This window comes from Diorhabda sublineata, chromosome 2 (assembly GCF_026230105.1).
Source record: "Diorhabda sublineata isolate icDioSubl1.1 chromosome 2, icDioSubl1.1, whole genome shotgun sequence".
Taxonomy (NCBI): Eukaryota; Metazoa; Arthropoda; class Insecta; order Coleoptera; family Chrysomelidae; genus Diorhabda; species Diorhabda sublineata.
The window spans coordinates 18,360,307-18,373,570 of NC_079475.1; the positions used below are offsets into that span (position 1 = coordinate 18,360,307).

At 31.6% G+C, this 13,264-nt stretch overlaps 1 protein-coding gene across 4 annotated transcripts in view; it reads right to left on the minus strand.

Moving 5' to 3' along the window:
* LOC130452953 (phospholipid-transporting ATPase VD) overlaps nucleotides 1-13,264 on the minus strand; it is a 65,797-nt gene that overhangs the window by 2,430 nt on the left and 50,103 nt on the right. The window contains exons 10-17 of one of the 4 annotated variants that reach the window (XM_056792503.1): nucleotides 12,014-12,328; nucleotides 10,941-11,213; nucleotides 8,829-9,282; nucleotides 7,869-8,112; nucleotides 7,438-7,561; nucleotides 5,477-5,739; nucleotides 3,296-3,483; nucleotides 2,058-2,143 (exon numbers count right to left, since the gene is read on the minus strand). In XM_056792503.1, the coding sequence (XP_056648481.1) occupies nucleotides 2,058-2,143; nucleotides 3,296-3,483; nucleotides 5,477-5,739; nucleotides 7,438-7,561; nucleotides 7,869-8,112; nucleotides 8,829-9,282; nucleotides 10,941-11,213; nucleotides 12,014-12,328 (1,947 nt within the window). Of the gene's footprint in view, nucleotides 1-2,002; nucleotides 2,144-3,295; nucleotides 3,484-5,476; nucleotides 5,740-7,437; nucleotides 7,562-7,868; nucleotides 8,113-8,828; nucleotides 9,283-10,940; nucleotides 11,214-12,013; nucleotides 12,329-13,264 lie in introns of all 4 variants that reach the window. The other 3 variants (XM_056792500.1, XM_056792504.1, XM_056792502.1) reach the window with 3 other exon arrangements.

A 13,264-nucleotide genomic window follows, 5' to 3' on the forward strand; every position in this document is an offset into this window, starting at 1 on the left:
AATAGTTACGAATACTGATTATAGCACTAAAATCAACTAGTGTATTTTAGCAAGGTTCAAAATCTATGAAAGCGTCATGCAATTCTTTACATCTAGCCGTTCGTATTTGTGAAGCTCAATTTGAAATCTTCAAATGTGTAAAGAAACTAATACTTTCTTCATCCAAATAAAGATAAAATGGATGTTTTATTAGAAATCATGTAGATATTTTCGAATAATCCTAATACGTGAACAGAAACAAGATATTACTATATACTAGTTTATTTTTAAAGTAACCACTGAGCTGATTGAAAACACTCTAAATATCTAAAAATTTATTGTATACTTATTATTTAGATTGCAAGCATTGATTATATTTCCTAACTACAACACTGTTGGTATTACAATTAAAAGTTAATATATTGCGATAATAATTTATTTCATATATTTGATTACTATAATTTCCAATTTACGTGGGACACTTATAGCACGTATGAGGTGATGCAGCATAACACGTAGTTTTGTAATCTACAAGAATGAATACATTGACGCAAATTGATGATGCAGCGCGACCTAAAACGACACGAGTGAGCTCACAGACGTGTCCCGAAAAGTTGATAGAGGGTGTAACGAACACAGAGAACTTTAGATCAGATCATCTCGTATACTTCAGCAAAGTGGTTTCGATTCATTCGGAAATAATTAGCAAAATCAGTATCATTCATTTTAGTTGTAATTATAAATTGTCCACTGTTTTTTCTCTTTAATAAAATAACTTTATTAGGTGATTTAAATTTCTTCCTCATCAAGGAATTGAACATTTCCTCCTCAGCATCATCCGATTTTGAATCCAAACTTAAGTGCAATGACAATAATTGATTTGTTCAATTGCAAAAAATGTCAGATATTTTTTTATGCCAGCTAGAAGCGAATTGCCAATCAAATCCAAACCCCACCGTTTCCTATTTGAAAACACGTGCCTCAATATGCAGATCACCAAGCAGCACGTGTAGCATATACGAGTCGTGTCACGCTACCTCCTATCTGTCCTAATTTTCGCCTTGCCTTACTCTGTACATTACTACAGACAATATCGAAAACAGTCTTCTCGAACGATTTATGGAGGTTTAATCTGGAGGAGGGTTTGCCTCCTTCTTATCTAAAATAAACACGTTCAACTGCGCTGCTAGTGAGAGATTTATTTTGTAAAGCCAAGGAAATTTTATTCAATGTTTTTTAATAATTTAACAAAAACAAGTGTTATGATTAGTCCTTTTCTATACTTTTTTGTACTATGCCTCACCTTAGCCCTTCTAAAATTCTTATCCAACATACATAATATTTAATATTAAAAAATGGCATTGTTTGCTTGAGAAAATTGAATGATATGTGGAAAAAGTCACGACAATTTTCTTCCGCATTTGGCTGAATTTGGGTATGTGATTTCTATTTCTTTACAAAGCCATGCCATCGCTCCTTTTTTATCAAATAAAGTTTTAACTGACTCATAATTTTTCAATTCTATGAGTTTTTGTTGTTAAAATGTTTCTGACACAATGAAACCAAATATTTTCACTTTTGCTTTCACAAGAGTTTTAATTGTTCATTGCATCAGCATCAGTTTTAATAGCATTAAAACATTTATTGTTGAAAGTAGTACGTCAATCAGAGCTGACGAGATGTTATTAGCTACAAAGTTTTCCTAATGAATAATGTAATACACAAGTATCATTTATGGATTCACATATTTCATTAATTTTAAGAAGCCAAATTATATAACATTCAAATTTAGCACCGGAAACTAGTATGACATAATTGGCAAGGAGCGAAAGGCTTAAGCTCGTGTCGGTTCATTTTAGAATCTCCCCCCTTAAAAATCAAACTGCCCCGTTGGGAAACACTGGTATAAAACCTTGTCGAGCAAGTCACAATAGTATTATCAGATTTTCTATACACATTTCAAGAATTTCAATAAAATATGAAGCAGTGTACTAGTAACACAAAAATGCACACTGCTCGATACCTGTATATAGAGGATGAGGATGTTGACCTTGACCAAGATACCAAAAACGTCTCACCTCTTCTAGTTGCTCTTTGCTCGAAAATTAATGCTTGAATGATATCATCTGGTGAAAAAAGTGTTTGGCTCACCCTGTACAAAACTCTGTAAAAATTATATGAAATTATCATATGTAAAAGAAGAGTAGTTATTTCTATGAGTGTATAATTAACGTGCGGCGGCGGATCCACAATTTTATTAGGGGGCTGAAGGCAAAGTAAATGTAACTACATTATACAAAGTATTAAAGCATTAACGGATATCATATAATTGAAGACGTAGTAGTGGAATTTTGCTAATGAATATAATTTACGAATTTCAAACTTATTACATTTATAGCCCGAAAGCCCCCCTCGTAGATACCTCACTGTTAACATGTATATATTTAATTTTCTGATTCATTAAAAGGATAATTAAAAGCAGAACATGAAAACTAAAAAACTGATTACATAATCAAGGTCCAATGTTGTATTATTTAAAGCTGACATACTGTCTACAGCTACAACACTAATAGGCATAATTACTAGCGAAGCAGCGCACAGTGTCTCAAGCAATGGACAAAAATAAAAAAAAGACAGAGCAATGGACAAACATTAAAAAAATCTGCTTTTTTAGAAGTCAATCTAGCATTATGGCAGAGTTGAATGTTAAGAGAAGGTAAGTATTATTCTGATAAATAGATGGTTTGTATCTTGAGTATTGGTCTAATTCCAACTGTGTAAACAGATATTCAACCATTTCATTACATCTATTTATTGTTCAGTGTTTTTATTATTTTGAATTGTTGTAAAAGTAAAATTCTCGTATGTTTAGAGAAGTTATTCTAAATACATCAAAAAACACCTCTGTTTGTAGCTTATTTAGAATTTAAAATAGGAATAAAAATCTGCATCATACAGGTGCTTCTAGGTGATCATCTAATAACTTCTTTGATTTGTTTGGAAACAATCTGGATTATTAAATATTCTATTAATTTCCAATGAAATGACGACATCTAAAAAACATGCGAATAAGGCTGTGGACGAGGTCATAGAGAAATGTGTATTATCACAAAACAACAAAGAAGACCCTAGCGAAGAAGCAATGCACTTTTTGTGATATCAATGTTAGCACAAATAAGGAAACTGATTAACATGTAAATAGTAAGAAATTAATGTATTTTACTAGAAAAACTTTATATTCCTTAAAAGCGCTGTATAAAGCACATTTTTAATTTTGTCCACTATCCCTATACATTGTAAATTTGATATACTTTACCTTGGTAATAAAGCCACTACACAGGATAATAGAGTTACCAACCAATATGTAGGTCTTGACATAGCTATTTGAATGGTCCAATAGGTGCTAGGCAATCCAAAACAATTGACACAGTAGGTGTTGTATATTAAGGAATAGAGGTAAAAGGCTCCTATAGATAAAACTATAGATGCTGCATGAATAATAGTCTGAAAAAAAAATGAAATGTAGTAATATAAAAATGTCAGTACTCGATTACTACTTGAGCTGTTGTGTGTAAAGTTGATGAAAAGCATTCTTGAAAAATATAACAATACTGTATAGAGTCATAATTTCTCAATTTTCAACATTTAACATTTGTGATGTAATCCAAATAAAAAGTTTTTTAATAGTATATTATTAGGCAGAAATGAAATTTGAAAAATTACAAATAAATTCGAAATTCTTGTTCCAATTACCTCAAAGTTAGAGCCATTGAATTTCATTATGATGTTTATATGAAAAATGATGCAATTCACAAAATTCTTTTCAAAGCTTTCATTAGTTCAATGAATTGAAATTAAATTAGAAAACAAGTTAATAAAAATATTTTCCTCGAAAATTGAGCAACTTCAGCAAGTTCCAAGTAGGCGATCTAACCACTAGCGATCTAACGTAGGTGACGATTTTTTATAACAGTGTGAGAGAACGTTTATATAAAATCTCATTACGCCATCTATAAATGGAGACACTGGTTCAATACAGCAGTTCAATTTATTGTGACTCAATAACCAATTGTGTTAAGAATTTCTAATTTGGTTCAGATATTGTCATCCAAATTAAGGCAGTGTGCGAAATTGTATGACAATATATCTATAGGAAGTTGATCAATGTAGTGAATCAAATTTTTCAAAAAAATGTTTCATATCCGACCAATCGAATTGCATAATTTATTTGATACTACAAGACGTATATATGAGTAAATCAGGTATTCAGATATACATAGTTTTAGTGAATCAATTGAAATGAAAATGTAGATTCTAGGATAAATATGCCCTATATTGATGAGTTACTGGTACCATTTAACTTAAGGAGGGAGCTTGTTTTAGAAGTTTAAAAAAATCTTTTTCTTGCATAAATGTCTTCCTAAACTATCCAAGAATCTACCCCTAAAATTTCAGAAGCAAAAACGAAATGTTTTCGGAGTTACCGAAGAAATAGTGAGCAGGTATATGAGCGGACGGATCGCTTGGAGAGCGCGCGTTCCGTCTCTCTATATATTGTACGTATTATAATCCAAAGGAACTAACGGTCTTTCGAGAAACTATTCAATTCCACTGTGTGCCGCATAACACCTAAACAGCTTCACTTATGCATTCGTCGAGATTGCTGCTTACATCGCTGTAGGAATGTTCAATGAAGGCTACAGTGCAGCATTGGAAACCATGCAGTTACTATATAGATTTGATTGGACAGCAATGCAACAATTTTGCCGGGAAAGATATGCAAAAAAATAAACGTCCTAATGAAACGACAAAATTCTCTTCTAGTTGAACCTAAAAAATCTTGAGAAAGTTAATATTAACTCACTTTTTAAATATTAAAATATTTATATAATAATTATTTTTTCAATTTCCGAAAAATTGTTGAACTTTTCACTTTTTGTGGAATTTTCTTTGTTTAACTAGAAGCTATAATATTGCAAAATCCAATTTTATTTGTGTTCTTTGTTTCAGATGGAAATTGCGACCCGCAACTTTCCGCACGACAAATGCACACTCGAGGCGCCTCGGCGAAATTCTTATACCAGGCATAATATGACATTTATCTTAATGAAAAAATTTGAGAAAATTGTTGGAATCTATAACAATAAACCCTGATAGTTTGTTTGTTTTTACACAATTTCTGAAATTTAGAAGGCTACGGCAAAATAAATTAAACTTATTCCTCAGGAAGCCTTTGAAAAAAATTTCTCCAGTCATGTTATCAACATTGGGATAAGTGCATTGCTAACCGTAAGGCGGTATTTTGAAGATGAATTTATGTTAACTCTCTACTTTGCATGCAATGAAATGATTCACCCTTTTTTTAAATCATACCTTCTAATGTTCCATTAAAACTAGCTTAAATGATATTATATATTTGGAGTATATTAATTTGGTATATATAACGTCATTTACACCTAATACTAAGAAAAAATAATAAATAAATAATAGTACTTACCCAGGAACGCATTTCGATGGAAGCATGGAAAAGCATGACAAACATACAGCAAGTAGTTGCAGCAGTCCCAAATTCAAATACATCCACATCTGTATCGTCATAAGCGTATTCACATATAAAAAATATAACCGTACTCTGAAAAAGTGCATCTAACATTGTTAACCAAAATGAAAATGACCTATACACTTTTCCTAAACGTCCCCGACTATACAAATATGGATTCTTCAATAGGATTTGTTGAGGAGCATCTTGATCATACACACCTAAAAAATAATTTTACATGCATTAGCTGAGATTTTAGTAATTTCTGCATTATTGAGATTTGTTTTAGCTTCAAAACAAAAAACAAATAGTATTTTATAGCATTGCACAGTACTGACGAGCTGTGGTAGTTTAAGATAATGTGCTGGATCCACATTAGTATATGAAAGATATATTATTACCCGCGACAGTTGCATGATGGAAAGACCAAGTATTTGCGAAACAAATATACTGAATGACAAAAAAAACGTTTTTGTAAAAATTCAGTTGTTACAGCTTAACTTATTAAGCCACAAATATGGTTTGTTTAAATTTTTACGTTTATATGTTAAGTTGTCAATGAAGCAAAAGCCCTAGGTTGGATTGTTGCATGTCGTGAAGAGCTCATTTAGAGAGGACCAACAGATATCTACACACTAAACTACGATGTCAATGTATGCGCTCTACGCACTATACCACGATTTCAATGAGCGTGTGCTCAAGAAGGTCGAGTTCATAGTACTACAGGCTTTGGATGATGATGGATGAGCGACTACATAACGACAAGCTTGTCGATCGAGGCTTTTGGCTTTTAGAGACCAATTTAGCATCATCCAAGTAACAATTAAATCATTGGTTTGAAGAGCATCGAAGAATTTGCAATAACAGTATGACGTAAAATATGAAGTTTTGGGCTTGTTTTACCGTTCTCAATGGGTGCTGCTCTTCAACGCTTAATATGGTCATAGCCCTCTGTTCTGGTGCAAAAAGAGAATTCAGTGAGAGCAGCAATGGAATCGGGCCATCTTCAATAATGAACTGTTTTTTGTCGGGGGATACACGGTAATCGGAAAAATGTGAAAAGGAAACGTGGAGCCAAATTTAAACAGTGTAAACACTCTGGATGTTAATTTTTGAAACCGTTGGTGATATTCATACTGACAACACAGTTTACACCAACACTACCAGGGAGGGATAAAGGACAAAGACAAAAGGCTTGTTCCTTACAGCCCATACTATAGTTATTGGATTTTAGTTTACCTTCAGTCTCTTATGATGATAATTTGGTTATGGAAATGCGCGTCAGACAGTGTAATTGTAAGTGTTGGTGTAGTGTTAGTGTACACTGTGTGTTCAGTCTGGATATTAAAGCTAAACAGCTACATGACAAACTGATAATTTGTTCAGGAAATAGCGGAGCCATATGGTCATTCTAAATTAATGTACATCGTACAAGACTAGTATTTTTCAAAAAGACAATACCAGACCAAATGATGTAATAAAATTGAAGTCTTTATGGAACAACTGCTCATCAACCATTTAGAGTGGGCACTAAGCTAGCACGATAGCAACTTTCACAGACTTTATCTCGCAAAGTTGAGGTTTACTTGGAATGGAAAGCGGCAAGATATGGATTACCATATCGTAACCAAACCTATGCGCTTCAATGAGTGTATATGGCATTCTATTATCAATTTGGAACTGTTAGAAAAACTCATTCAAGAATCCCTAATGGACTTCAAGTAACTCATTTAAAAATTCTTAATGTGCTTCAAATGTTACAAATGTGACATGTTGACCTAAAGTGAGTCCCAGATATTAGGGCCCGTAAAATTTCATGAAATGAAAAGAACAGTAAAAAACTCCATTTTTCCTGCACTATGAGTTTGTTCAAGTAGTAGTAGTAGTTCAGATACTAATATTATTGTCATTACACTTACCAATAGCTAAAGGAGGTAATGAAGTAAATAATAGATTATATAACATAAGATACATTTGATCGATCATCACTGTTCCAGAGAATCCACAATACATCTGGTACCAAAAACAGAGGAACACAAATGCCTGAAATAATTTTAAAAAGTATAGTTGTATTTTGTACTGAATAATATACTTTAAAAACCTTGGACATCTTAGAAGAAATTTTAATGTTTATGTTATTTTTAATAAAAAAATGAAGTTGGTCAGATATATTATAAACACATGAAAACATTCTAATTTATAGAACATGATTTATTGATATTTCAATATTACTTTCATTTGATGTTAATTTTAAGGACAACAACAACTGATACTGACAGCAATGATGAGAAACCTTATTCTTAAAACTTTTAGTTAAACGTATTCAATTATATACAAACTTTATACTTACAGCATTTTTATAAAAAAAATATAAAACCATTCTCGAAAGTCTATCATAGCTCCAATGACCGTGAACTAATAAGAACTTTTCCAAATACTTGAACCTGGGTAATGCAAAATCTGCAGCCATTACAGCTTGCATACCTTCTTGACCTGATATGCCAATGCCAACATCGGCAGTCTGAATCATCGATACGTCATTTGCCCCATCGCCAATAGCCAATGTCCTTTTTTTAAATTCTTCTTTAACTACCCTGAAAAAGTGGAATCATTATTAATATTCTAAATATTAATTTGAACAAAGAATGTCATTTTAGAGTAAAGTTACAGAAACAAAAAACAGTATTATAAAGTATCAGTTGAAACATAAATAATTACACTCGACTAATAAAATTTCAAGTTTTCTTATTAGTTCGTTTCATAATTTGGAAATTTTGGAATATAATACTAAATAAATCCTAATAATTGTTATGGCGATAACATTAGACACCTTTGAAAAAAGACACCACTAAAATTATATCTAATTCTGATAACTTTGATTTATAATTTTAAATTTTCACAAATATAAACAAGTGTAGTGAGAGAAGTTCTCAAAGTTTAATAAATGAAATGTGATTTGTTCTCATCTTAAAGTAAGGTTATTTTCTCTTTGATATGAGCAAATTATTGAATATTGGCTCAAAGGGTGTCTTAGTATTTCCTATTTACTTCAAAATATGAAATCAATGTAAATAAATAGCATTGGAAGTGCCATTTTTTCAATGTTCTTATGCCAAGAGGCATCATCCTTTTTCAAGTGATTATTAAATTATATATGATATATGTTCGTCTACCTTCTACCAATATACAAGAGTTTTAAGAGTACAGTATATACCAATAATTGATACAACTTCATCAACAGACAATTTTTGAGATATCTTGAGGAATGTTTGACGACTTAATGTATGTAAAATCGAAATTAATGACTCACCTAACAATATAAGCTTTCTGTAGCGGTGTGGCTCTACAACACAATACTGAATTACAGTATGTTGTCAGTTTTAAAAATGGTTTTGTAAGATTTGCTCGCCTGTCTAAAATAAAAGTTAAAGTTTTTCCATCAACAGCCAAAGCTCTAGTTTTAGATTTATTTGAGATTTGTGAAGACCCAATACTATTTAAGGGCCGTATCCTACTGTCTTCTTGCCTTTCTTTTTCCTGGCGTTCTATATCTGCCAAGTAAAAATGAATAGTTCTTTCTGCGGCTTCTTTGGATCGTGCCATAATTTTTAATAGTTCCATTTGAGGAGAAAATAATTTTGCTGAATAAGCTATATTGATTGCCGTTTCCGGTTTATCTCCTGTTAACACCCACACTACTATTCCTGCTGAAATTATATTTGCAAGAGTCTCTGGAACCCCCTCTTGTAGCCTATCTTCAATACCTAAAATTCAATAAATATTTTTCAGGACTTAGAAATCGACGAAGACATTCGAATAAATACAATGACAAATTATAAATGAAAAAATTTCTCTTATAATTTATTTAATAAAGAGAATGGATATCTTTATATAACATTCATGTTTTTATCATATACATCGAAACGAACTTAATAGTCTCCTGAAGCAAAATCCATAAAAATATATATGTATACACCCTTAAGATGGCATAAACAAAGGTTCAGATTTTGAAGAAAATTCGAAGTGTGAATAATAATGATACATGAAATGAAATAATAAAAAAGCAGAGTGCGATTCTCACTAAGCAAGTAGATTTCATCAGCTAATATTCCTAGTGGCAAAGTGATCACGAAAATAAGACATGAGACTTTGATTACAGTAGTAAGTAGAAAGAAAAATTCTCAAATTGTACCCAAAGAGTTCAAAACTTATATCGGGAGCTAGCTCTAGAGTATTTTGGAATTGGCATCAAATACTCACTTCCATTAGGATCCTGTACGAGCGACATTCAGGCAGAAATTCATTGAGAAATGTATGGATAGGAATTTGGAAAGAAATAATCGTAAATGATGCAAAATGATCCATTCTAAGAATCGAATCATAGAAATAAGGAAATCAATATAATTACGTAAGAACGTTTCTGGGGTCTAACCAAATGCACTTATAAGAAAGAAATTTCAAAGAAGAAACAATCTGAAAGAGTATTACTAAAGTCATTTCTTCAAGCTAGAACTTTAATACTGAGAAATCTAAAAAATATTTAAATTTGAATAGAAACCATCTAATGAGACTACATCTAATAAAAACTAACACTTGCAGATTGTTGGGAAGAAGAAGACACTCTAGTTACTAAATTCGCATCTAAAGCCAATACTGAAACAATTTGGAGCATTGAATCTAAGGATGGTGAGTAGGAGGGCAAGCTGTAGAAGATCTAACGACGAAACTAGGTCGCAGTTTAAGGTTACACTCTATATATAATCTACAAAATAAAAAATTATGTAAAGGTCTTAAAATATATTAAAGAGAATATTTATGAAGTTTTTATTTCAGGATATCGGATGGGTCTTTGTCCTCTTCTAATTATACTTGTCCTGGATAGGATGATGAAAACAGTAACAATAAACTGGAAACAATAATTGGCTATATAAACCTAAAAACGGTAAAAATAGATGGATTAGTTTATGCAGATGATACAGTAATCGTAACAGATACAATTAATAAAATGGAAAAAAAGTAGACATATAGATTAAGACGATAGAAGAACTAAGAATGAAAGTAAATATCAAGAAATGCAAAAGGATGGCAATAAATAAAAAAAATGGGACAAGAGAAAGAATATTTGGAAGTTATTTTCACAACGGAAAAAGAGAACAAATCAAATAAGACAAAAAAAGTACAAACACGATAACTGTTCCCACGTTAATATATGGTAGTGAAAATTAGGTAATGAACAAAAAGATATAGAGTAGAATAGTAGCATCTGAGATGAAGCAACTGAGGAAAATAACAGGGAAAGCATTTTTCATCAATAAACATTTTTCACCAATACTTATTAAGGAAAGATAACGGTGACAATAAAAAGATTATGTGAGCGTCTAGAAATATATTGAAGAGAATATTGTTAAGACAATGTTATTACCTGTAGCTCCCAATAAAGTCAGATTAGTTTCAATACTGCAGTAACTGTCTCTTATTTTTCTTTCTAAATTGTCTGAACTAAGTTCTAATTCTTGATGTTTTCGATGCCATTCGTCATATTGATGTTGAGCCAAAACACGTTTTGCCATTACTAAAATCCGAAGACCTTCCCTAGAGTAATTGTTTAAATGTTGTTGTGTTCTATTTATTATCAATTTCTGTTCAGAATCATCTTCAACAGGGGTTAATTGTGGCAAGATTGCTGAATCGGCTCCTAAAAATGAATTGTAATTGAAAAGACTCAATATAATCAAAGAATAATTTTCATCAACACTTGGCCTTTAACTATATGGTAACTTCGTTATCGAATATTATGTAGTGTCTATACTTAATCTGTTTTAAAGAATTTATGGGAATATTCCATTGTTTCGGATTGGCTACAGAAGCAGTGCATGGCAGGCAGAGAGTAGAAGTTGAGAAAGTAGTCAGAATTGAAAAAAACGTCAAAATTTCAAAAAGTAAGTTATAAACCATTATTTCTGGCATAAATAGGTTTGAACTCTGGTATGTTTCAATTTGTCATCAGATATGGGGTTAATTTCAAGATGTAGAAACGCCCAACAAGAAATCAAGTGAATTATTGATGGAGTATCTTGGAAGAGTTAAAACAGTGAGAGTTGGTGTATGGATGAAGTAGATTTAAAGATTAGGATTCCACCATGCTAGGTATATTGGACAGTGTTGTTGCTTTAGATCGATTTCAAGACGGTTTCAAACTATGATGTTGATACAAAAGACAATGAACGCAACAGTTTAAAGAAGGATAGCAGTGATAACAGAAAAGGGCAAGGACAACGTTTACAGGACGAGCTGCAGAAAGGACAATAAATAGTTAAAAACCGGATGTGATACAGAATTACTGTTAATTATTTGTACTTCAGGTTTTGACTGGATGAAATGTATGAAAAAAAAATACTGAAATATGCACTGGTGGATTAGATTTTTGTTAATTAGACATTTTATAACGATTTTTTAATACTTTATAATAATTTAAACTAGTATTTTAATAAATACCTTTTGTATACATGATGATCTGTTTTGTTAATGGATGCTTCACAATGATACTCATTCTCTTTCGTACAGAATCAAAAGATAGTACATTCAGAATTTCAAAATGCAGTTTTCCCTTATCGGGAGTTTCAATATTAACAAAAGTCGGAGTTCTTTTGATAAGTTTTATTCCATAATTGTAGGCAGTATCTACTAATGCCAATTCATCTGGACTTTCTGCTTCAAAAATTGGTTTACGATCATAAGGTGATGGTGTCACAGATACATTTAATTTTGCTTTTTGTTCATCAGTCAAATTCGTACCTTTTTTAAGGAAATCTGAAAATAAACAATTGAATTTTTACTAACAGCCAAAATTATTTGAGATAATGTTCCTTGTTTATAGACCAAGTTAAGAAATAATACATTTTTTGTCTTTTAAACTAAATACATATTACGAATACTGCTAAGAAGTGTGTTATAAATTTAATAAAGATAACATGAGAATAAAATGAGAAAGATAACAATTGAGAAAAATAAGCCACTATTTTGTAATGATAATGCAATGAAATGTCTGAGGCTCTAAAGGGCATAAAGGGAATAAGAAGACATCATATGGACGTGAAATAATTTACAGAGCTCATAAACGTTTGTTCTAAAAGTATCTCTTCCATAAAATTATGGTGGCAGTTTAGAAAGGTTTTGGTTATGAACTCATGACAGCTGATAGGTAGATCAGAGTTTTTGAGCCACATATCTTAATGCAACATTCATCAGGAACGATTTCACACTAAGGTATAATAATGCTCAGTCTTACATGTTGCAATAAATATACATGAGAATTTAGCAGAGTTTGAAATCCCACTAGCAAATTGGTCAACTATAAACCTAGATCTATACCCAACTGAACATGCTTTAGATATTTTTTGGAGGAAAATGCGATCTGTACGAACTCCTGCAAATTCACATCAGCTCCGCTGTTTTAATTGGAGAATGGTAAGAAATCAACCCAGCTTATATTCAAAATTTAGAGCATACCGAGATGAATTATCCTTAATATTTGTGCATACTTCGTATAAAGTCTTTTGTATTGTTCACTTTATTTTCAGTTTTCATTATGTCTCATATTGAATTACATATGTAAACTCATTGTTGTTAACATAGGTTTAAATGTAACGTGTTTTTAACAAAGGGGGAACAGCCCTGTCTCTGGTGGTATGAACTAATTCTCCCAGTATCTTTCCTTCTATCAAGAATTGAAGCCAATGGTACCTA